Genomic DNA, 25580 nt, shown 5'->3' with positions numbered 1-25580 from the left:
TTATGCGTGATATATGAAATGCTCTTGAACTGCTGTGCAGTATTAAATGGTACATGATTCCTGTATGTCTAAAAAGGAAGGTTTCCACATTTCATGTGTAAAATGGCGGTTTTATTGCCACTGAATGTGACTGTTTGGATGTAACGCTCTCTCCTATTGGCTGCAGAACCTGGGGGAGGCGGAGTACGCGGTGGCTCTCTACATGTACATGCGGTTGCTGGGATACCCGGCCGAGCGAATCAGCATCCTCACCACCTACAACGGGCAGAAGCACCTGATCCGGGACGTCATCAACCAGCGCTGCGCCGGGAACCCCTTTTTCGGCCAACCCAACAAGGTGAGCCCCCCCCCCCCCCCCCGCAAAGCCAATGGCATTTATGCCGTGCATATCGATCTGTTTAATGGACGACTCCGCTTGTACAACCGTGTAATATTTAAATTGGAAGTTTTCCGGTTTAACACGGTCAGAATGGCTGAAAGGGGATTTGGTGATGTTGTGAATGTCTCATTTGGCTGGATAGAAGCTTGTATACTGCACTATACTGCAGGCTGGCTTTTAAACCTCAGCCGCAGTGTGTAAAAAAAGCTGAACTGCATAAGGTGTGATCTGTACTGCTCAGCCCTTTCTTATGGGATTCAGACGAGGCTGCACTTTCCAGAAATTTCATCGCAGATTGCCACCGCATTCTGTTAAATAAAAGTATTTTATGTGCATGTGTGCTATATATCATAGATGTGTGTGTATGGGTGATTCTTTTATCGGCTATTTTGTGTAGCGGTTTACATTTCCTTTGGTCTGCATTCCAGAGTAGCGTAGTTTTTCTCTCAGATCAGCTTCCTCTGTCTGAGAAGCAGGCGAAGCCGGCTGAAGGAGAATACCAGCAGTGAAGAAACGCATGGCGTGTTTTTTGAATGGCGGGAAACGGGTAAATTAGGTTAGCGGTAAGAACGGCGCCGCGTCTGGGAACTCGGACAAAATGCACCCAGTGGCTCAGAGACCACGCGCTCTTCATTACAGTGGCCCTGATGACCCCCCCCCTCCCCAAATTATGGCCTACTGTCCCGGTTAGCAAAGTCCACCCCTCCCTGGTGCTGTTGGATTCTGCAGAGAGTGACTCTGGATTCCATTTGTTGTAGAAAGGGCATGCTAGCGTAGGGCAGCTGTGTTGCTTCTAGTATAAAACTGTAGACAACTGGGCCACTAGCTGAAACTAGCTGTTACATTTGCAAAGAATAATAATAGTCTAGATCATAAACTTTAATGCTGATAAAGAATTTCTCTGGTGACTCTCAATATAGGCTTTAACTGGCCCTTTAAGAAACGCAGAATCGCATTACTCCTCAGTGTGCGACAGTGATCCCTGCATGGTGCTGGGGAAATTAAATTGACATTGATAGAATCCCGAACGCACGCGATAAGGTTAATCAATCTTCCCTGTTTCATATTCACAACAAAGCCGTGGGGAGCCGGGCCTGGACTTCAGGAGCCACGGTGGAAATCAATCGCCTCTTTCCCGGAGGAGGGGCCTGATTTCCAGGAAGCCTGCGGGGGGGGTGGAGGTGGGGGGTGGAAATGTTTAGCCAGTTTACCAGTCTGAATGGAGCTAGACGCAAGGGGCAGCGATGTCTTGTCTCATTCCAATGCTGATGTCACAATCACTGCTGGTAATTGGAAAGCAATGGAGTTCTAGAACACTGACTCAGAATTTGGAAAGAAAAGAAGGAAATCCTTTAAAAGGGGAGAGACGCACACTCGCTCAGTGGCTAACGGGGGACAGATCCCGGGCTGTCGGAGGCGGGGCGATCGCAGGGCAGCTCGGTGACTGGGCCTCCACACACACAGAGGTGCCCAGGGGAAAATATATTCGCCGTTATCGTCTCGGGTACCTTCAGGCGTCCGCGGATCATAAATTAGGCAGAGGGAGACGGCCTAGTCGCTCAACAAGCAGAGACCCAACAATAAATATTTAAAATTGCTGACCATCTGCTGCGATGCAAAACGTCAGTTTTGTTAGCGGGGCTAGAAGAGAAGAGACAGGGAGGGAAAGCTAAGTGATAAAGAGCAGGTCCAGGTTTTTCTGTAGCTCCGTTATAGTGCTGTACGGCATTGAAGGGGACTGCTGTGTTCTAATGTGATACAGTGGTCCCAGCTCAGTTAATCTCTAGAATCACCATGCAGATGTGTGGGTGTAGCATGTGGTACAGAGAATGAACACTTGATTTTACTCTCTTACTGTATTTGCTCTGAAAGGGATCATCAGTAGTCTTTAATGCTCGTGAATATGTGCACGGTGATATCACAATGCATCACCGAACTGACCTGGATCCCTGATTTAATGTAAAGTAGCTCCTTATTAGAATGCTAAAGTAACGCTGCTGCGAACCTTCTTTCTGAATGCTAAAAATAGGAACATGACCATCTTCTTCTAAAGGAAAAATGAAGCGACGTATGGAAATTACGCTCCATTTTTTCCTCCTGCAGGTTTGAGTGGGCTGCAGCGGGGGCCACGTAGAAAGGCGATTGGGGGGGGGGGGGGGGGGGGGGGCGTTAGAATGCATCGCTGCGGTATCCGAGCCGACAGATCGAGGCATCTCACGCTTTCTGAAGGACATATTGTTGCTTCTGGTGCTGCACCTGTTCCGTTATAGCAACAGGGAGCTTCAAATGAATATCGTTCTACTACTTCTCTCTCTCATGTCTCCTCCATAGGAGATCCAGATAGCCCGCCTGTGGGACTTAATGCCGGTGAATAGAGCGCCGCCCCGGTGGGAACAGAGCGCGGTGATTTATTTAAAGCGGATCGGCGCTTTGCGTGAGCCGAGCGTCCCTCACCAGCGCCGCAGACGCATCGGTCTGATCTGCAGGCGCGGCACGTCTCCTTTCATACCCGCCTCTCCGGGTCCTCCGCAGGTCTCCTCTCCCTCTCCCTGCCAGGAGGAAATGCAGAAATACAGGCTGCGTTGGCCAGATTCAAGAGGACAAATACAGCTGCAGAGTCGTGCGGTTTTGCTGTCCTTCATTTTCCGAAATGCAAGCGGTTGGGTTTTAAACCGTCTTTACAAACGGTGCTGATGATGTTGCCCGATCTCCCCCCCCAACCCCACCCCCACCCCCGCCCCCGCCCCGCCACAGCCAAAGTTTTGAAGACTCAGGTAAACCTCTGGATGAATATCCCTAAGCCTTATCCCCGCCAGGCAATGTGGTCTGACACGATAAGGGCAACAACAAGCCCTGATCTGCTGACCTGGGAGTCAAAAGGAGCTAGGAGCTAAAGCAACGCACTCTCAGACATTCACACTGAAAATCCCCTTCAGCAGGCCACCAGCGAGGCTCACCAGCTCTGTGGCTTTGGCTGCCGCGTTTCTGATGAACTTGCCTCCTCGCAGGTGACCACCGTGGACAGGTTCCAGGGCCAGCAGAACGATTACATCATCCTGTCGCTGGTGCGCACCAAGGCCGTGGGACACCTGAGGTAAGCGGCCGCATTGACATCCCCGCTTTTTATTTTTCCTTTTATTTTACTCACTGCTGACAAGCACTCGAGTATTAGGGGCCCTTTATCAGTGTCGCGCTTGAAAGGATTAAAGAAACGAAATAAGAATAATTAAGACGTCTTCAGAGCCCAAAAAGTTCTCTCTTAGTCATAGAAAGGAAGGCTTCCTTTTTGAGACGAGGAGGATAATGTGAGTTGCTTGGCGGATATCTGCTACAGAAAGGAAGTAATGTCAGTTGAGTTTTTTTTTTTTCTCCCCCCTCCCCCCACCATCTGTGTTGAAGGGATGCTTTGCAAGGAAATGTTGTCCCGAAATACCCAATAAAGAACGAAGATCAAAGCTTGAGTAGCTTAAAAACGAATTTAACTGTGCGGATGGAAGTTTTGCCTAAGCCCCCTGAATGCTGACAGAAAGGCTATTGTTCATTCCCAACCTGCCGTTTAATGCTGATAGGTTTTTTTAAACACAATACGTTTTTAATACCAAACTGAACACTGACACCGCTTTTCAGCGCGGCTAACACAGCGCTCGTGCATTGTGTACGTCTGAGTAATGTGTTTATGAGACGCCTGACAGCGTCTGGGGCCGGGCTTACAGGCCCCGGCTGAAGAGAACGAAGCCTGGACATTTTCAGCTTTACGAATGCTTCACGCGTCCGTATCTGTGCTCTATTAGCTTAGCGTCGCTAAAGCACTCAGACAGGCCCCAAACGCTAAGCCCTTTCCTTAAAACCCCCGAACTGCAGGAGGAACGCGCACACCGCCCCGTCCCGTCCCGCCAAACAGCTGTCGCGCGGTCCGGCGGTCTGGCGGGTTCCCGTTACCGGTCTCGTCGCATTAATCACCCGGCCCACGTCCTGTCGGCGGATTACGGTTTCCCCCTCTGTACCGCGTATCGCACAGCGGGGGGGGGGGGGGTCTGTTTAATCCCTCGGGTCGTTTTTTCCCGCGGTGGACAGGTGGGGCAGCCCGCTCCAGGTTAAAACGGCGGGGTCGTGACACACTTAGCGCACTCTGGGCACGGACCTCGCTGCTGAACACAGTCCTTCCGAAACGTTAAGCGCAAGGGCGGTTTGTGAGACCGCTCTGCTAAACCAGAGCATTCGCTAGGCTTACTTGTTGTTGGCTTGTCCTGAACTTGGTCAAGATGCCAAAATGCATTCGGATATGGGCATGTAAATCAGCACTTTGTGTGTGGGCACCCACCCCCAGATTGCATTGACTTCTCCTGGACTGTGTGCACGCAGGGAGGGGTACAGCAGCATGGGAACAGGAACCCCTGGCCTCAGGGGTGGGGGGTGTGGCGTGTGGCGTGGGTGTGAGAGCCAGCTGCCCTGTAGGCTGCGTCAGTCTCACCCGAATTAGAATAGAAATGTTCTTGTGCTGCCCCCTGTGACGTACGCATGCAGGGCGCTGTAAAAGATCTCTATCCACCGCCTGCTGTCCGTCAGGTTGTCTTGGTCTGTAGTTTTTGCTTTGGGTGGGTAGTTTTCCTTACTGTTTTACATGAGCTCTGTCACATAGACTGTAGTCACAATCACTTGGATGTGAGTTACTGTTTATTAATGTTTTATTTAAAGCATTTTTTAAGCTTCACCTGATTTCATTCATTCAGTCTTTATGAGCTGAAACCGGCTGATTCATCAGATTATGTCCGCAATTCCCTCTTTCGCTCCCTCGTTCAGTTTGCTTTATTGGAATGATAAAAATATTTCTTAATTCTCTCCCTCCTTTTCTTTCTCATACACACACACACACTCGCATGCGCACACACTCGCTTGCGCACCCACACACACACACACAGAGCTTCCCCTCCTGTACAGAACACCCCACATCACAGCCACTGATGGCATCCAGCTGTCATGGCGTGGGTGTGGGTGTGGGTGTGGGTGTGTGTGCGCCTGCCTGTGTGTGTGTCTGCTTGCACTGCAGTATCGCCACAGTGCAAACTATAGATTTATATATTCTCTCCCTTTACTCAAAGCCTTGTTCTGGGCACCTTGTTTATAGAAAAACAGTATTGCAGGACAGTAGTGCTGCATCACTATAATGCTGAATACACAGTGCTGTATCACTATAATGCTGAACACAGTGCGGTATCACTATAATTCTGAACACAGTGCTGTATCACTATAATTCTGAATACACAGTGCTGTATCACTGGAATGCTGAACACAAAGTGCTGCATCACTATAATGCTGAATACACAGTGCTGTATCACTGTAATGCTGAGCACATTGCTGTATCACTGTAATGCTGAACACAGTGCTGTATCACTGTAATGCTGAACACAGTGCTGTATCACTATAATGCTGAACAGTGCTGTATCACTATAATGCTGAACATAGTGCTGTATCACTATAATACTGAACACATCATGCTGTATCACTGTAATGCTGAACACAGTGCTGTATCACTATAATGCTGAACACATCATGCTGTATCACTGTAATGCTGAACACAGAGTAAATAAGGGAAACAAGGTTCTCGTGTTCCCTGTGTGGCTACAAATACACACAGCCTCTTTTTGCAGTTCTAATGGCCACAAATGAGTTTAGTGTGTAATTAAATCAAGTTTGAATGTGCTCTCTTTAGAATGCCTTCATCGGATTATGGGTTGTAGCGAAAATCCCAGCATCCATTGGCGTGTAATAGAAGATGACTGATACAGGCCTGGTATTCAGAGACGGAGGGAGGGTGGGGGGGACCAGGGTCCACTAGACTGTGATTGTGTATTGTGTATATGAATCATTCAAATTTAATTTGCATATATACATTATCTGACTCCAGTGAGGTAAGATAATAATCTGAAACATTGGAGTGTGATAGTGCTTTTAGTGTATATGGATGAATTTTAAACAAACAAGTGTAAATTGAATTGAAATTTGGACTTTCCCTAAATATCATCCCCTGTATGCCAAATTTCCAAAATAGGGCATTTCCCAGTTTACAAACAAAGTCCAAAAATTCCAGTACCAGTCCTACTGCAACCATTGGCACGATACCAGTAACAAGGGAAAACACAGAATACCAGCAAAATAATTTGCAGTCTCACATATTGGAATTATTTCCAATTGCTAAAGTTGTAAATTGGAATGAACCGTACAGGGTTCTTTGAATACTGCCGTCGGGTTTGTGTGGAAGACTGGACTCTGCGTTACCCATAAGTCTCCTGGTGACTGAGCGCCTTTGCACTGACCTGCACATAGGCAGGACTGCACCGGCAGACAATACTGCGCACGTGCTTATCGCAGTTCAGCGCATGGGTTGACGTGTCGAGCGTTGCATGCATTCTCATCGCAGTTCAGCGCATGGGTTGACGTGTGGAGTGTTGCATGCGTTCTCATCGCAGTTCAGCGCATGGGTTGACGTGTCGAGCGTTGCATGCGTGCTCATCGCAGTTCAGCGCATGGGTTGACGTGTCGAGCGTTGCATGCGTGCTCATCGCAGTTCAGCGCATGGGTTGACGTGCCGAGCGCTGCGCGCGTTTGCGCTGCTCCGCTGGAGATGCAGGTTTCGTTCCCCCCGCTCTTCCGAGGAGCTCGGTGGGCGAACATCTGTTGGACATCTATTTTTAACCGGCGGGCGGCATACGGCCGATACAGAAGCGTGGCGAAAAGGCGGATGAAGCCGGGCGAAGCGGCGAGCGGCGGCGTGAGTGACGGGGGCCGGCCGAGTCTCCGCTCGCGCAGAGAGGCCCGGCCGTCGCTGGGGTTAAAATTAGAATTCAATTGGGTTCAGACTCCCGCCGTCTTATCGGCCCGGCTGTTTAAATGAAACGGATTGCCTCTATTAATGCGCATATCCCCAGGGCCCGCAGAGCCGGCCTGCTGAGGCTCTTATTAAAGAGGCAGGTTATAAATGGGAAATGCACAGTATTCCTGACTGCAGGAAAACTCACCGCTAATCCTTTAATTCCCGAGGATGAGGGGAGAAATGTACTGATTCCTTTTCCCCCCCCGTTCTCCTTTTCCTCTTTCCCTTTCACCCTCACCTATCCGCACCCCTCCCTCCCTCCCCTCCCCCCCCGCAGGGACGTTCGGAGGCTGGTGGTGGCCATGTCGAGGGCCCGGCTGGGCCTGTACATCTTCGCGCGCGTGTCGCTGTTCCAGAACTGCTTCGAGCTGACCCCAGCCTTCGCCCAGCTGACCGCCCGGCCCCTGCAGCTGCACATACGGCCGGACGAGTACTACAGCCCCGGACGACCGGTGAGACTCGAATCCGCAGCTGCCGTTCACAGCGCTGAGCTCCGTTCTCAGTAGGATACATGGCAGTATTTATTTTGGCGGCTGGAAAAATTCTACCGCCATTTATTATGTTTATATAGACGAAAAGATGAACCTTCATTGTGAAAATGCTTGCTGTCACAAGGCCTGTGAAGAAATGGTCTGTGGCAGGCTGGTAAGGGTCGAAGGTGAAAGGGCAAAGGGGAGCTGGTGTCATATGGCTGCTGTCTGATCCCCTTCAGCGAGCAGCCTTGTGACTGAATGAGGAAGTCTGACCACAGCTTCTCTCCTCTCCTCCACTCAACGTGTGTGAAGTCCCAAAGCGAAGAGTCTGGCTCACGCAGGGAGAGACGTGTGAATATAAGTGTGGCCTGGGTTTGTTCTCCCTCTGACGGAGCTGGGCAGTCATTTCTGCAGTGTCAGTACCCACAGCAGGAGGAGAACAGGTCGGGCTCATCTTGGCTGTGACAGGGCATGCTGGTACTGTGCCTCCCCTGGTCTAAAGCACCAGAGACCTGGGGCACTGTGAGCTCCCCACTGCTTCTGTTCGGACAGCCTTAAAGCAGCCGACTGAACAAGATGTCTCGCTTCCTATCTTCTGCTGTGAATCTGGATAAAGACCCCATGCCTCCGCCTCTCTCTCGAACCCGGTCCAAGTGCACCGGACCGTGTGCTGCTTCTCCCGTCAGATCTAAGCTCACTTAATTGGATTTGAATACCTGACTGGGTTTTACAGCACTTAGCAAGAATCAGCTTTTATCGCTGACATTTATGATGAATGTGTGCCTGCAAGTTAGCTCTGTTCATTTGAGCCCGTTTAAGGCAATTAGTAATGGAGAAAGCTATCTGGCTTCATTGAAGAACAGTAATTTGGTGTTCACTGGTGCCCAGAACAACTATTTTAGCAATTAATTATGTCCAATTAAGAGAACCATGCCAAATTTAAGGGGCTGGTAATCAAAATTTTGGAAACAAACCATCCTCTTTTGGCACAGTATTTCACAAAGACCTTATAGCAAATTAATGTTTAGTTTGTCAGATGAAGGTTAGTGGTCAATTCACATCTGTCAACATCTCATTACCTAAGAGACAAGCTGCTGTGGATGAAGGTGTGGTCAGGTGAGAGGGGAGTGGTCAGAGCAAGGCCTGATGGGATTTCTCATTTTTTTACCTGTCTCTAGTTGGAAACCCGCTCCGCCCACCCTAATCAGGTGATCAAGAACATGCCGGAGATGGCCAATCTGGTGTACAACATGTACATGCACATGATCCAGAGCACACAGCAGTACAGACAGGTAAGCCCGGGACCGAGCTGCTCACAGAATCCTCCAAGCTCCGCCCAAATTCTTCAGTTATTAACCTGTGAAAGTGCACTTGGTTTGTTTTTACAGTCTTTAGGCTTTAGTTCCGGGCCGGAAATAGGCTCTTTGCAGAGCAGTGACTCCCATTCACTGATAACGAACGACTGAGAGACTAGTGTGTGTGTGTGTGTGTGTGCACGTGTGCATGCACATCCACATCTCCGTTTGCAGCAGGGATGTGAATGAATGAATGAATACACAGTGGCACATTGACGGGTCGGGGCTTGATTAAATTGTAAATGAAATTGTTCTGCTTGACTGCGTCTCATTTCTCACTCAAAAGGTCTTGGCTGCAAATCCAGAGCTGTAGCATGCGGCAGTGTCACTCCTCGCTGTTAGCAGGGCAGGGGAGCCGTTCCACCCGCTTCTTAATGAACAGAGCCGCGTCTGACTGCTGCAGATTCCAGCCAGCGCTTACTGTCACTCAGCTTTGCTGTTTTTTAAATGAGCTACTGGAAACATAACTCTCTCTCTCATTCCCTCTCTCCCCCTCTCCCTTACTCTCTCTCCGTCTTTCTGTTCCTCTCACTCTTTCTTACCCTCTTCTGCTTTCTTTCTCTCCCTCTCCCTCCTCCCTTTCTCCGTCCCTTTCTCTCTTCCTCCCTCCCTGTGTGTGGCAGCAGCAGGCGCTTCTCCCTCCTCCAAGCCAAGTGGAGGCTGCAGCGGAGGAGGCTGCAGACGGTGCAGCCGAGGATGCGCAGACGCAGCCGGAGCCTGAGCAGATGGAGCAGACCCCCAGCGGGGCGCAGGAGCCCCAGAAGAGCTCTGAGGGGACAGAGGAGAAGCAGCAGCAGCAGCAGCAGGAGGCGGCGCAGGAGGAGCAGCAAGAGGAGCAGGAGCACTCCACCATGCCCGAGCACCCCGGCAGAGACAGTGACAGTGAGGACAGTGGAGCGGAGGAGGGGCCTTAGGCTGCTAAACCCCGTCCCTCCACTCTGACACACGAAGTGAACTGCCCAAACCGTACAGACCCGCCCCTTCCCCCCTCCCCCTCCCCCTCCCCCTCCCCCTGCCCTCTGCCCTAATGGAGCAGCCCTGCTTTTTCAGGAGTGTTTTTTTTTCCCCCTGCGGTAATTATTGGAAAGAGATCAGCTTCCTACGAAAATGAAACCATGAGTATGTTCAGTTCTTATTCTGAGAATGTCTTTTTGTGTACTTTTTTAAGTAAAAGGTTAAAAATACTTCCTGGGTATGGAGTATCGTCTTTGATTTCTGCCTCTGAAAAGAGTTCAGCCGTTGGCTGTTGCATCGACATATTGCCTCATGGTGCTTTATTGTAATGCACGCGACAGACGAAACCACTTTACCCTGCGGTCTGTTTTCATGACCTGCCGGTGCTGCGCTCTCAGTCCCTGTCTCTCCTCCGTGTCCGTGCTCTAGGTGACCATCTGTCCCTGCGTTCTCTAGGAAATGGCCGATGAAAGGCGCGGGCAGCGCTGGCTGCCTGGCGTGGCCCTGGCCCTGGGCCATCTATAAATACCTTTTTACGACCCGTGCAGACATGCGCTCGCACACGCAGAGGTCCCCTCTCGGCCTTTCGTGACTTTGATCCGGCGATGCGGTCAGGGACCCCCGCGGGCCCGGCGGACTCCGAGCTGCCCCCGCCGCCACGTTTGTAGGTCAGCCACCGGCCCTGAGTGCGCTGGAGGGGGGACGGCCATTCAATAATTACATCACCCCCACCTCCCCCCAAAAAAAAAATTCAGGACAGTGTGCAGTGAAATATGTAGTTATTTGTGTCAGTGTAGTGCTGTATCACGGTAAAATGAAGAATTCAACGTGACAGTACAGTGGTCGGTTTAGATGCTGTCTCGCTGTCAGACACAGACAAGCACCCCATAATAATACAGTAAAATGTGCATTTCTCAAAGCCCTTAATTACAGCTAGCTGTGTCTGTCAGCAGAACTTTGATCAAATTGGCTGAATGTAGTTTACCAAGGATAAGCCAATTGACTGACAGAGGCCAAACTGAGAAAACAGACTGTCTGTATGATAGGAAGGTACTTTTTATCTGTATGATAGGAAGGTACTTCCAGAATTGTTGCTGCTAGCTAGCTAAGTAATTTCAAAGTATGGTCAGTGCAAAGCAGTAGTGGTCAGCCCACTAAAAGCCAGCCAATGACCTGTAAGATGGGGATCATAAGACATATTTTAGGCTTTATGATGCAGATGAAGCATGCTGTGGGATACAATACAGAGCTCATAAGGCTTCACACACAAGCATTACAGGCATGCCGCAGCAGCATTACATACCACTGACATAAGTACCCTTTACTCGCCAGTGATGGCATCACAGCCATAGTTTAAACACAGGCTTGACAGAGGTGGGGGTTTCCCACAAATGTCGAAGGGTAGGGTTCCGATGGAAAATGTGTTGGAGTCTATGATGGATGGGGAGTTTTAAAATGAGGTATTGGGGGGGGGGGGGGGGGGGGCGCGCGCTATGAGACTCTGATAAACATTTTGGAGAAGAAACATCCATTGTTTTTTTTTTTTTTTTTACAATAGTGTAAAGGATACTTTTGTATGTGCGATTTGGCTGCTGGTATGTCCAGACATAGGTCTCTAGCTTTGCCTCATCAACTTGGCTTGGTGCGGAATGTACTGTCACACCGACTCATAATGTATTAATAACGTACCATTGTGGAGTTTTTTTGTAGTTGAGGTGCTACACAGAATTGTACCAATTCTGTCTCAATAATAGCATATTTACTTTGATCCCTAAATCTGCAACTCACAATATTATTGGCCAATCAGACATTGATACTCTCCAAAATGGCATTAACTTCCTTACTCAGATGCATAAAATCTGCTTAATCTCCGTAATGGGTGAATGCACTGTGTTTCTTCAATAATTAATTTTTTGCTGTCTGGATGCGCATTAATGGGTACCTGTTATTTGCTGTACATTTCCCAGCAGATAGAGAATTTTTACAGTATGTTGTCTTGTACTCAGTAAGGATCGAGTTCAGCTACTGGTCAGGTACATCTACTGTGATTTATATCGAGAGAGAGAGAGCGAGAGAGAGAGGGAGGGAGAAACAGAGACAGACAGAGGGGTTATTGCTGGCATACTTGAGCAAAGTGGTATACCTCCGCTATTCTAGTAATAAGAGCAAATTATTGTTTCTTAACATTGCAAAAAAAAAAAGGAATGAAGGTTTAAAATGTGATTGTGTGTCCATGGTCACCTATACATACATACATACATACATACATACATAAAAAAATATGGAGAAATGTAGGGATACTTACTTACACTGATGCTTAACACTGAACTCATTACTGAACAAGTGCTCAATTGATAGTTGTGTGCGTGCTTCCACGGGACGCCTTGCTTAGACCTCCCCCTGGCATTTTTCACCCATACTGCACTGCTGCAGTAAATCTGGTGCCAGAGAGGAAGTGGCTGTGGTCACGGACTCACTGAGACACACGTGAGACTCGCACAGGAACGAGGGGATCCAGCCGGATCGGATTCTGACACACACCGCTCAGAAACAACATTTAACTAAAGGTGAACTTTTTCCCCCTCAGCATGCTAAAGCTTTTTAATGACTAGCAATGAACTGTTCTTATTTTTTCTTCCACAGGTTTCTCTGTTATAAACATTGTTTTACTCAAAGAACTGAAGTATAACTTCAGCTTTAGCTTTGAGTTAGTCAGGCAGTGTTTAGCTTCAAAGTGATGCTTTTTTCTGTATTCATGGGTGACTTAAATGGGTTGTTTTGTCAACAGAACGTCTAAATGGAGCCTAGCATCTCATGCAGCTGTTACAAACTTTGTTATGCTTTGATTTGGTTTGTGTTTTGTTTTTCTTCCTGGTTCTGGTCTGATTGTTAAATAACTTCCTCCACTCTTCATGAATGTGGGACATTTTTTTAAATGTATTTTTGGTGCTCTAGTGGGCATAGCATCTGTGAGATATTGCTGTGAATGTGTGTTCTGTTTCGGTGGGAGTTGCCCCGAAGCACAAGATCACCTCGAGATTAGCAGCGTGATGGCGCTTATAGATCCAGCTGATGTAAGAGGAAGTGACTGAAAAACAGGAAAGGGAGAGCTTGGCACTGACTTGTAGCGGCCGATTAAACAATGGCCCGTACTGTCAGATCAGCCTCAGACCACATTCCCGTGAACAGCTCAACTGTGTCATGAATCCCAGCTACGTTAGTTAAGTGTAGCTGAATTAAAAGCAAATGCCCCGAGAAAAGTGGTTCTCCGCAGAGTAAATAAAGGTGTCAACTGAGGGGAAAAGACAGAAGATTCCCACTGATAACAAAATTCACTTAAACTGCACTCCAGGGATTCGCAATAAATTCGTCCAAATAACCAGTCAACTGCAGGCATTTGGATTTTAATTTAGAGAACCCCATGATGTGTGGCAAGCACAGCTGCTGTCAACCTCTCGTTTGTTTGAAGCAATCCAGACATTGCTGTCTGTGGGAAAACTTTTTGATTCGTACTCTACTTGTGGTTAGTAAAGAGGCAGCGTCATCCATTTTTGGGTTCACGAAACTTCTCATTCCCCTTGCTACCATTATTTCTGACAGGTACGCCAGGATGATAGCTGGTTCTGCCTGATAATCTGCAATCACGGGGGAAATATAAACAATTTAATTTTCTCTGGCTATATCATTAGGTTTCTATACGTTCTGACAGTCTGCGCTGCCTCTTCTTCTGCACGCTGTGCTTTCCCCCCAAAGCAAATCCAGCTCTCCTCCGAGACACTTCTTTATTGAGGAATTGATCTGGTTTAATAATCTCACGAGCTGCCTGAAGACAAGAAGAGAAAGTTTTTCTGAGCACCCAGGACTAAATTGAACTTGAAAATACGGCAAGGCATTAACAGAATTCCCTTGAGGACACATCACAGGACAGCAACATCGATGGGGAGAAATCTGATCCATCTGGAGAAAATGCAGAGTGTTCTATGTTACCCATATTAAAATAGACTATATTTCCTAAACAAATAAATCTGTTGTTATGTTGTAGATCTTTTTAGTCTTTAACAAGCAAGTTTTAACTCCAGTGAAATAATTCTGTGAAAGTCTAAAGCTAGTTTCTAAAGCTGGCAACTATACATTTCAAGTCTACATTTTTCCAAATGCAGATGCAGATCCATATGAATAATATTTTCCCAATACTTAAAAACAAATAAAAACAAAGCACTAAAACTCACAGATAAAAGGGATACAGTGTTGTTGTTTTTTTGTTTTTTCCTTGAACTCAAAACTGAAGTAAATGCTCTGATCCCCTTCCTCGGGTTTTCTCTCTGTGTGTGTCCGCCCGTCCAAGGTCAGAATGTCCAGCTGTGGATCCTGCCTCTACTCTATCGTATGGCTCATCATCCTGTTGGCCCTGGCCTGGCCCCTCAGCATATTTCTGGGCGGGCTGTACGGATTCATCGCCCCCCTGACCACCTGCGTGGGACTGGACCGCCTCACCGACCTCCTCCTGGAGGGGGCGAACCTGGGGCGCACCTGCGCCCTGAACGTGAGGCACGGGAGGCCGCTGTGCTGAGGGAGCGCCGCGCTCCGGCTCCCGTCTCCATGGAAACGCCTTTCCCCTGCACAGACGCCAGCGAAGACGAACTCTGCGCATTTTGACGTCCATTCTTAGGTACCGAGATCATTCATTGTTCATCTGAAACTCTACAGACTGCTCCAAACGCGAACACCCCTTATCAACATTAATGGCGCATATCGACATACAAACCTTATTCATGCTTTTTACAACTTTGAATGACATTTCTTGTACTCATGCTGTTTTGTTTTAAATGAAAATCGTTTATTTACCTATAGTGAAGATATCTGTTAGTTAGAACAAGAAGTTGTACAACTTCTAAAGAAAATAGACATGGCACTTTATGCTGAAAGGGCTTTAAAACAAATGTCTCATATGCTGTACATTTATTTAGGGTGTACATGAATATTCATCTTACTGAAACACGCAAATTATATATAAACTGCAGGTTAGTAAACACTGTTAGGTGAAAGTAAGTGGTGTTACCCTAACTATAGTTATGACTGAAGTGTTGAGGAAAGATTTCAGAAATTGTTAATGTTAAAACGAAAATAAAGAAGCATTTGTAACTGATGAACTTCGACTGTTTGTCCTCTCTCTCGTGTGGCTGTTTTGTATGTCAGCCTTATTTCTACCAGATTTACAGTTGCGTGGAATACCAGTAGGTAAGGTAAGATGGTTGGTGATGGGGAGCATGGTGAAGGTGCGGTTTCATGTGAAAGATGAAATATTACAATATTAATTTCATAGGGTCATAGGTTCAGGGATGGCGTACAGTATTTTTTAAAAGGTGCTTTTTTTTTTTTTTTTTAAACCCTTCGCTTTTTAAGTATTAAAACATTGTCGGCCAATTGCAATGAACAGAGCAGGAGTAAAAACTTCTGGTTTAAAACCATGAATAAAAACTGCATCAGCTGCTTCTAATCCGTGCACTAGGAAGCAGCTGTTCCAGTTGTGCTTTTCTGGTGCTCGAGCGATTTGAACCTGAAACTACTGCGAAATTTATTTCGACTGACAGGTGTTTGGGGGATATTGGTAATCTGTACTTAGAGTCATTTTTTTAACATAATGACAGAGTAAGAACATAAAATCAATTTGACTACTCTGAAAGCAAGCCTGCAAACTAAATACCATGCATCTATATTAATCATTAGGCAATCAGAAACCTTTCAGAAGGCATTGTGTGTTCTTACCCCTTCCTAGAACCCAGACAGAATCCCACTTAGCCACTGTGGCCTCACAGAACCTTGACCGAGCCCTGAAAAACACAGCATCCAGAACACCACGAACCAAACCCTGCAAAAGAAAATGGCTGTAGATGACAATAAAGCACCAAAACTGCCGCATAACATCTTTGCCAGCTTCCGCCTTCCATCTCGGCTTATTCCTGGAGGAGAGAGAGGTCTGCCACCTCAAGACACGAAGCCGCTTTGCGGTTCAGAGGTAACGGATAACGAGAAGGGGATTTCAGACGTCTGCTGTCGACGGCTTACCTAGGCACCGGGGAAGGACCAGGGCAGGCCGTCTCCCAGCTACCTACAGAGTAATAAAAGAGAAGAAGGCTGGAGCCGTGATCTTAAAAAGGTCACTGAAGGTGAAAGGCAACGTTCTAGCGCCTCAAATAGAAAATGATAATGAGGGTGCCTTTCAGAAAATGTTAAGAGCCGTTCCACTGTAGACATACGGTGGACTCTGTAGTCTAGTGGCTTCATTTTTATTTAAACACGGGGGGGGTTGTCACATCTGTGTCGGGTAACTCTGAAAACAGCGAGGCATGACTAAAAGAACACAAAGACTACCTATCACTTTTTCCCAAAAATATTCCTGGTTTTAAGCACTTTAAAATCCCCGGTAGGATTTACCCAAAACGCGGCATTCGTTTCGCGCAGTCACTGAGGAAGCTATGCATTAGCAGATTAAACTATTCAAATATGATTCATGAATATTTCATTTCAATTTCAAAGCACTGTTTAACCTCATTTTCCCTTACTCTTGCTACTGATTGATACACAGAATGACAATGATTCTCTCATGCGTTGAAATGCTGTGTCTTGAGCGTTCAAAGTGTGTTTGATAATAGGGCTTTGTCCCAAATCTTCTGATGCAATATTTATATGATTCCCACAGGAGATCTAGTTAGATTACTTTTTTGTAAACCCAGCTTTGCTCTCTAAGACCCTGAGGGCAAAGGCAACAAGCCAATATAGCCTGACTTCATTTTTCATTTTCAAATTTTTTTTTTTGTTGCCGAATCCTTGGCAACAAATGGAAAGCACCCCGGATTGGACCAAATACAGACGCCCAAGCAAAGTGATAAACCGATGCAACGGAGGCTGAAATTCAGCACTGGTGGTAAATATTTAATTTGGATGCAGGACTGGGGCTCGGAAAAAGGCGAGCCCCTCCTCACTGTGCTGCCACGCAGGGTGGGGGTGGGGGGTGGGGGGTGGGGGGGGGGGGGGGGGCCTGAGAGAGAGTGTGTGGAGTCCAGGATCCAATTAACCTCACACGGCTTTTTTAATTCAAGTCTCCTACAGGCACGGAGGACCTATTCCAGTCCTGCTGGCTCAAAAAGAGGATAGGTTAGTCTCTGTCTGAAGTATTTTCAAGAGAAAACCCACAGGCATGAGAGGTACCATATTCCATTTGTGGTTTTACCTTAACGTGTATTAAATTGATTGGTTATTATAGGCACTATTGTGTAAAATTTACATTATTATTTGCAGCTTAGTCTGTAAAAGGAAGGAACCAATTTTATAGAGATGTACCAGAAAAGCATATTCAATTTAAAAGCTGATTCTTCCCGTTCTTGTAGATAATGTAGAATGTTGACATTAGCATACCAGTCATTTTTTATAAACTGTAATTGTGCTTTAAAAAATGGTGATTTGCGAAGCAATTTGAAGCATTTTTGAATAGTGAAATGTCCTCTGCTGCTCCAGTTTTATTAAGTAGTCTCTAAAATCAAATAAAACAAACTCGGCCACGTTCTCAGTGTACATTACAGTTGCATCATAACACAAGACCGACATGCAGTCAGGACAATGAGAGCCCATCCTTACAGCAGCATGCAAACAGAGTTTCACCCAATGAAACTGGGGCAATGCACATGAAATCATCTCTTGCAGTCCAAGCACTTGTATCACATGAATAATTTGGAGATTCCATGGGAGTTATGAATGATCATGTTCATAAGCTGGGTGTAAGCTTCTGGTAATTGGTCTTCATCTGTACAGGCCTCTGACGTGCTCCTGTTCTGGATCATAGAAGCTTTCATCGCTTCTGAGGTGCACATTACAGGCCAGTGAAGTGTGGATGAAATCATCAGAGGTACAGCATAGTGTTCAGTGACTGAGCACTTGAGGCCATTCATGTCCCGTTGGTGAGAAATTATCGACAACACTGCCAACTGGGCCCAGTTATTGCCCACAGCACCTTCCGATTTGATGCCTTCAAGCTGAAGCACATTTATGGTAATTCTGGCATTACAGTGTTTCAGTAGCGAGTCCTGTTCCTGATTAGACTGTACATACTCTCATTATCTTTCCATCATTCAGTTTATATTAAAAGAAAAGAAAAGACAGTATTGAAGGCAAATACAGTTCTGTACCATATGACTTCCAGGGTGGAAAAGGAGAAAATATATTCTATACAAGCTTTTTCTTTTTTTTGCCTTCTGTTGTCTGCACTGAAATGAGGAAATTTGCATTTTCATCACACATAGCACATGTGTTTAATAATGTGTAATATTTTTGTAGAGGAAATAGGAATAGCTCTCGTTTCATAATTTTAATCTTAAACCAAAAACATGCTTGGTCTAAACGAGTTTCCAGAAGTGGTAGATGTTTCCCCGTTTGAATGAAATTCTGATAAATTTTATTTTATTTTATGCCAAGTCTATCATAGCTAGTTCACAGCTGTTTATGTTCTCAATGCCTTTTGTCATTCCGTAAGTCGGAAAGTAGATCCTGCCAAAAAAAGATCCTGTCATTTCTGTCCGACTTGCGACGGTATTCCTCATGTGGAAATCACAGCATGATACTCTTTGAACTGCTCCCGTTTTTTTTTCTGTGCCCTGGCAAAGTGAGGAGTCTTTCACACCACTGAATGATTCACACGTAGCACTCTCTCTGAGCCAAGCCAAGCTCAATGAGTGACTTAGCTTCTCTTTCCAATTATAGATACCAGTCAAACACATTCACCTCCCAGGAATGCAAAACATATGCACAACACGGCAGACGTGCTATCACAAACAAATAAATAGCTGCTTATACTGTCCAACAGTTACTTCCGCAATGACTGAAACTCACAAGTAGCGTAGTTACGTCTTCTGACAACAAATAGTTGCCAGAAGACGTAATAAGAAAATTTAATAAAATAACAGAAACAAATGAGTAATTTAACAGTATTCAGAAACACATCCTAATGGATCTACAATAAAGGCTTTGTTTTCATAAAGGCACTGCTTTATCCTATTTAGAATCGTAACAACAAACCGTAAATCAATGAAACTCGCGAATATGGTTTATAAAACGGTAAAATGTACTGAGCTTAAAACTTACTGGTTCATCTGAAAGTGAAACATTGTCTGTACAATCCATTGACCCTAATTCATTGGATTCATCATGTAAATCAGGGGTGTCTAATCTTATCCAAAAAGAGCCAGTGCAGGTTTTTGTTTTAGCCCAGCATTTAGACATCTGATTCTACTTATCAAGGTCTTGTTTGAAGACTTATTATTAGTCAACTAGTTGAATCAGGTGTCGTAGTTCTGGGTTAATGCAAAAATAAAATAAAAATATTTAAAAACTCAGCCCTTTTCATGATTGGACACCCCTATTCTAAATGCATAAGCTGTCAGGAACATTTACAACTTTCCTTGGATTTATGATCCCAAATGATGTAAACAACTTATAAATAGGAAGATAGCAAACGGAGATGATTCACTATACCAAGGACAGAAATGTTATGACCGGCTGTATTAGACCTTAGAAAATAAGATTTGAACAGAAACGCGTAACGCGCTGCAGAAAAAAATTATTTCACTGTTTTACTCTAAGAATAATAAAAGACCATTTGAGGCAGACAGGAGTTGAATGTCTACAGAGTAACGGTCAGCTGCTGAAGCCAGCTGTAATGCGCACGTGTTATTTCCATTTGGCAAAGCTTAACACTCCATCTCGTTATGAACTACTTTTGTCTGGAACAGCCTAAAGAATGTCATAGTGTGGCAAGCGTCATCTCAGGCGCTTTGGAGATATGAAAAACAATAGACATTACTGCCTAAGAGTATATGAATATTGATAAAGTATCACTTGAATATGATATAGACACAATGAAAACAATGAAAAATTGCTCCGAACATATTTAATCAATTTACCACTATAGTTTATTCACTCTTTGAAAAAAAAAGCATAAGAACTAATAAAAACTGTACTACAGTAAGTCTGCATGTTTTTAGAAAGTACCAGTGTTTGAACTGGACACAGTGACTTGCGCTTATTCAACATGTGATAACCAGGACACAAAAGGTATTCCATTGCTATCTTTCGCTTTCAAATTTTATCAGTGCTCCCTCCTTTTCAAGTATTAACTATGAACAATTAAAATGAATCAAGCAAGCACCATTCAGAGATAAGGAAACTGTGCGTAACACATATGTGGAAACCTCTTAAGCTAAATCAATTTCACTTATTTAGCTTACATTGTAATTATTTCCTGATGTTCCTATCCAATGTAGAACTTGTAAATTAATGTTCTGTTGTAAAAGCCTATTGCTAGAGAACAATATTGCAATCATTATTTGTGCAAAACACCAGTTATGTTCTGCCACAAATATCTGCGTAGACCTGTCAGTGCTAGTAAACTAGGAAACGTGGTAATAGGCTGCTTTGAAGATCAGCATCTTTGTGCAAAATGCACACCATCATAGGACATATCAGTACCGACTTGAAGTATGCTTTTGCCGAATTAAACATCACATTTCACAAGACCCTTTTCACTGTCAAATCTATGTATTATTTTACTAATTTATTTATTCTTGTACCCACGTAGAAGCTGTTCTATACCACCCGGACTGCTCGTGGGGGGCCCCTGCCATACATGGGCTGCTCTCTCGTAAACCTCGCGCTGGACTCTCCTCTACACACCATTCCATTAATGGCCTCGCGTCTCTCAATGGCGCGAGAGCTACCAAATAAGGAGACAGCGGTCTGTATCACCCCCGAGACGTTCCCTTCCACACTGTCGCTTGTCAGGGTATAAATGTACGTTTCCTCTCAGCCCACTACCTCAGCCTTTAACTCAGGACGCGGCTACAGGTGCTGATCTGGTGAGTACACATGTCAAAGTTTGATTTTTCAGACTAAGAAGCTGCCATACAACCACAAGGAAAGGAGTCGTGCGACTTTCAAGATTCACAATGGACTATTTGTAGCCTACATTGCAGTTATGAGACAGTCATCGCTTCTTAATGGACCTCCTTCAAAGATGAATTATTTTATACAACTACTTTCACTATAATGTATTTTATTGAGAAGAGTGGAGGTCTTAGGCATCGCGGTATACCTGATTATCATTTCTACTTTTTATTGGATTATGTAGTACAATAATGGAAACGAGAAAAGGGAAACGCCAACGGCAAGATTATAGATCTTGCACACATTGATCGATTCACAGAGTTATGATTCTCGGAAATAATTTTATTTCAGTTGTAATACTTTGGGTATTCTGTAAAGAAGGAAAAATTGATAACACAATAGCCACCCATTACTCATACTGCAATAAGCAGCAGACTGCTATTGTTTCTTGGGAGGGCCTTTGTGTAATATAAAATATTTCATACAAAGATAAAATTTTATTGTAATTTATTGTAATTTCCTGGTAGTGACAGTCACTTTAGTCCTTTTTCCAAGAAGGCAGCAATTTACCATTTTAACTATATCACATTACTCCTGCGTGCTGTCTGTAAGTTTTCTACATCAACATTTACCTGTAAATTGTGTAACATCTTCATATAGCAGCCTACTTGTCCATGTTGTCAGTGAGTAGGGGGCACTTTAAGGGAACCCTTTTATGGTTTAAAGCAATTAAAGACTGTCTATATCCAGAAAGTGTCTGTTTAAATAATGCTATACGTGATGCCTGCAATTTTTGCTTCATCAGATCTCCATCTGACACCATGTGCGACGACGAGGAAACCACCGCTTTGGTATGTGACAATGGCTCTGGTCTGGTGAAGGCTGGGTTCGCCGGAGATGACGCACCCCGTGCTGTCTTCCCATCCATCGTCGGTCGCCCACGTCACCAGGTACAGTTCGGTAGACTTCAGATAGATGGTGGAGGGGCTAGCATATGTGTTCTGCGTAATACTATGGACTGTACTCACAGTGCACTCCAATCAGAGGCAGTTCTAGAGACTGAGGGGGGAGGCCCTCGGCAAAAAAATGGCATGGGCCCCTTCTGACCTACTTCCACTGTTATTGTGTTACCTAAAACCCAGCCCTAGAGGCCCCCGAATGCTTGGGGCCCCAGGTCTGTTCTGTACCGTACCTGTTCAGAAGATTTTCCTCTTACTCCTGTTAAAATACACTTTTAACTAATGAAGTGTCCTGCAGCTACATTGTTTATTTTTGCACATAATGCTTCACTGTTCATATACAGTAAAACACAATTGTTTTATTGTATGCATACCAACAATTGTCACACAGTAAAAAAAAATGTAAATTTAAAAAAACATACTAAAAAGTGCTTTTTACTTTTTGTCTCCTAGGGTGTCATGGTTGGAATGGGACAGAAAGACTCCTATGTTGGTGATGAGGCTCAGAGCAAGAGGGGTATCCTGACTCTTAAGTACCCCATTGAGCACGGCATCATCACCAACTGGGACGACATGGAGAAGATCTGGCACCACACCTTCTACAATGAGCTTCGCGTAGCCCCTGAGGAACATCCAACCCTGCTTACAGAAGCCCCTCTCAATCCCAAGGCTAACCGCGAAAAGATGACTCAGATCATGTTTGAGACCTTCAATGTCCCCGCCATGTATGTGGCTATCCAGGCAGTTCTGTCCCTGTACGCCTCTGGCCGTACCACAGGTGAGATGCTACTATATGATTCTTAGCAAGTGAAATTTAAATGTTGATTGTCATGGGATGCAACGGTAATTGTATGCCCTGTTCAACTTTGAAATATTGCCTTAAATTAATCCAATACCATAATTTAGGTATCGTGCTGGACTCCGGTGATGGTGTGACCCATAACGTCCCCATCTATGAGGGTTACGCTCTCCCCCACGCCATCATGCGTCTGGACCTGGCTGGTCGTGACCTGACAGACTACCTTATGAAAATCCTGACAGAGCGCGGCTACTCTTTCGTCACCACAGGTATGGTGGGCGTTGGTTTCCGGACAATTTAAGAGCTCATCCGTAAAATTAACGGCTTTAAAAATGCCATTAAAAATTGAAATAAGTTCGTTTATTTTTATTTTCTAAAAACATCTATTCATATGTTCAATCCTAACAGCTGAGCGTGAGATCGTACGCGATATCAAGGAGAAGCTCTGCTACGTTGCCCTGGACTTCGAGAATGAGATGGCCACTGCTGCTTCCTCATCCTCCCTGGAGAAGAGTTACGAGTTGCCCGACGGCCAGGTTATCACCATTGGCAACGAGCGTTTCCGTTGCCCCGAGACCCTCTTCCAGCCGTCTTTCATTGGTGAGCATCGCCAACAATCACGATTAAATGCGTTAGTCTTCAGTTGTGCGCAATGGCAAAATAGGCTAAGATTTCCGTGCATTCATTAGATATAGGCCTACTAAAAACCTGTCTACTGAAATAGAACACATTTGGGCATGTATCAAGTTTCAATGGATTGTACATGACTCAGAGCCTGCTGTGGTGGTGTGTACTCAGCTGCTAAGGAGCTGTCCACTTCAGCACCTGTTAGCTCTCATCGAGCGTGGCCACCTGTTCTAACAGTTGAAAATCACGTGTGTATTTCTGCGGGGGATGTGCAAATTGACAGCCTGCGTTCCTGTCCCTTGCCACAGGTATGGAGTCTGCCGGTATTCACGAAACCACCTACAACAGCATCATGAAGTGTGACATCGACATCAGGAAGGATCTGTACGCTAATAACGTCTTGTCTGGTGGTACCACCATGTACCCCGGTATTGCTGACCGCATGCAGAAGGAAATTACCGCTCTGGCTCCCAGCACCATGAAAATCAAGGTAACGTTCTCCATTTTTCTCGTCAAAGAGACTGGACACGATATTAAAATATTCCGTTTTGCGGAATTAGAGAATGCACATGTGTTTACGGAAGTAGCTGTTATTGAATTTTAACGCTAGTTTACCGTTTTAGATCATCGCCCCCCCCTGAGCGCAAGTACTCTGTCTGGATTGGCGGTTCCATCCTGGCCTCCCTGTCCACATTCCAGCAGATGTGGATCAGTAAGCAGGAATACGACGAGGCTGGCCCTTCCATTGTCCACAGGAAGTGTTTCTAAACGAAAATTTCCCCCAAAGTTACCCCCTCCCCCTCCCTCTCCCCTTCATGCCAAAACCAGGCTTCTGGCGAACCCAGACAGCTTCCCTTGAATTATTTCAATGTACAGTTTGTTTACACACAAGTGCAATTTATATATGGATATTTATTGGTTTATAAATAAAAAAAAGACCCGGGACTTGCAACGCACTTTGTCTGGTAGTCTAATTTCCTTACTCTACAGAGCATTTAGGCATGGAACTTTTCACTCTAATTTTATTTTATTATTATTATTTTACAAAAAAATAAATAAAAACCCTAACCTACTACTTTAAAGTAATTTTCGAAATGGTATGTTGCTAATTTTGTCTTGTCTGCTAATTGATCTGGCCCCATCTGGCAAAGGAGGAGGAGCACACGCGATTCCAAAATAAGTATGTTAGGATTCCAGCGTGGAGAAGGTTCACAAGCCATTATCAGTGAGCAGTCTAGGGTCTCCAATCTGGGCAGCTGTTGAACTGGCAGTCTTTTCGCACGCGCACAATGATTTATTCTCGTTGCGTCAATCAAAGACCAATGGATTTCCACATTACGTATTTTGCATTCCAGACATTCTGTATTGCAGACACGTTGGCTACCAAAGGTGAATGGGTCCATTTGAAATCCATTATTACACTGCTTATTTTTTACGATGAGCTGGTCGACGGATGTAGGCTATCCAATGTGAAATAAATTAACATGTACTTCCAGCCACAATAATTCATATTCTGGATATTCAATAGGGGTTGACACTCCCTACGAAGGTTTGCGCGTTTTCTTTGAATATGCAGTCGGTGATCCTATGAAGAGTGTAGCTCGACCAGAGGATATCAAAGTCCCCGAGGAACGATGTAATACAACAGAATCATATTAATTAGCCTGAGTGCGTGTTAATCTGGATGTTGCGTCTAATTATTTTATGTTAACTCTAAAGAACACAAAATATAAAATACAACCCATGCATAGAATACCATAGCTGTAATCCAGCGCGTACTCCAACAAAGTCGAAGAGAACGTTTGTCACAGCTTGTCACCAAATGAGTTGAAGGTTATGAAAAATTTCATCTCAGATTATTAAATGCTACTGCTGTGAGATAATTCTGTACAGGCTACGATCATATAGACTAACATATATTTTCATTTCCGTGACATTAATAGGCAGACGTTTAAACACATTTGCTTCTACTGCATGACATGCATTTAAATAAATGGCTGTATGTGGGGAAGGTGGTCACGTGATAGACATACAGTAGCATGCTTAATCCGCAAGAAAGCCTATATTAGTGTATCAATGCATTGTTCGGAGGAAAAAATGCCAGGAGGGGAGTCTATGGTGTAAATAGTAAATTTAGTGAAGTTCAACTACTCGAATGTGTTTTTATCCACATTTTCTCTGCAGTATCATCCGCTACTGAGGGGAAAGTTTTGTCATTGGAAAAAAGGTGT

General features: G+C 45.2%; 2 protein-coding genes and 1 long non-coding RNA gene across 5 annotated transcripts in view; all 3 read left to right on the top strand.

Annotated features, from left to right (window-relative positions):
- The window catches only part of aqr (aquarius intron-binding spliceosomal factor), a 49275-nt gene extending 39013 nt beyond the window's left edge, over positions 1-10262 (top strand). For 2 of the 3 annotated variants that reach the window (XM_035381462.1, XM_035381470.1), the window contains exons 32-36: positions 167-337; positions 3388-3473; positions 7528-7702; positions 8902-9015; positions 9702-10262. In XM_035381462.1, coding sequence (XP_035237353.1) covers positions 167-337; positions 3388-3473; positions 7528-7702; positions 8902-9015; positions 9702-9992 — 837 coding nt within the window. In that variant the 3' untranslated portion in view covers positions 9993-10262. The remainder of the gene's footprint in view (positions 1-166; positions 338-3387; positions 3474-7527; positions 7703-8901; positions 9016-9701) is intronic. The other variant, XM_035381479.1, reaches the window with a different exon arrangement.
- A 2117-nt stretch (positions 10263-12379) lies between these two features.
- LOC118220657 lies at positions 12380-15182 on the top strand. The gene is made up of 2 exons (XR_004763992.1): positions 12380-12599; positions 14378-15182. It is a non-coding gene; the product is annotated as an uncharacterized LOC118220657 (long non-coding RNA).
- A 5649-nt stretch (positions 15183-20831) lies between these two features.
- On the top strand, positions 20832-24305 carry LOC118210600 (actin, alpha cardiac muscle 1-like). Its single transcript, XM_035386913.1, has 7 exons — positions 20832-20936; positions 21770-21914; positions 22377-22701; positions 22830-22991; positions 23131-23322; positions 23658-23839; positions 23973-24305. Exons 2-7 carry the CDS (start codon positions 21786-21788, stop codon positions 23988-23990), a joined length of 1008 nt encoding a protein of 335 aa, XP_035242804.1. The 5' UTR covers positions 20832-20936; positions 21770-21785; the 3' UTR covers positions 23991-24305.
- The last annotated feature ends 1275 nt before the right edge of the window (positions 24306-25580 follow it).

Source organism: Anguilla anguilla, chromosome 1 (genome assembly GCF_013347855.1).
Source record: "Anguilla anguilla isolate fAngAng1 chromosome 1, fAngAng1.pri, whole genome shotgun sequence".
In the NCBI taxonomy this organism is placed as follows: domain Eukaryota; kingdom Metazoa; phylum Chordata; class Actinopteri; order Anguilliformes; family Anguillidae; genus Anguilla; species Anguilla anguilla.
Note: the sequence above shows the minus strand (reverse complement) of the source record. Positions and strands in the feature narration are given on the sequence as shown.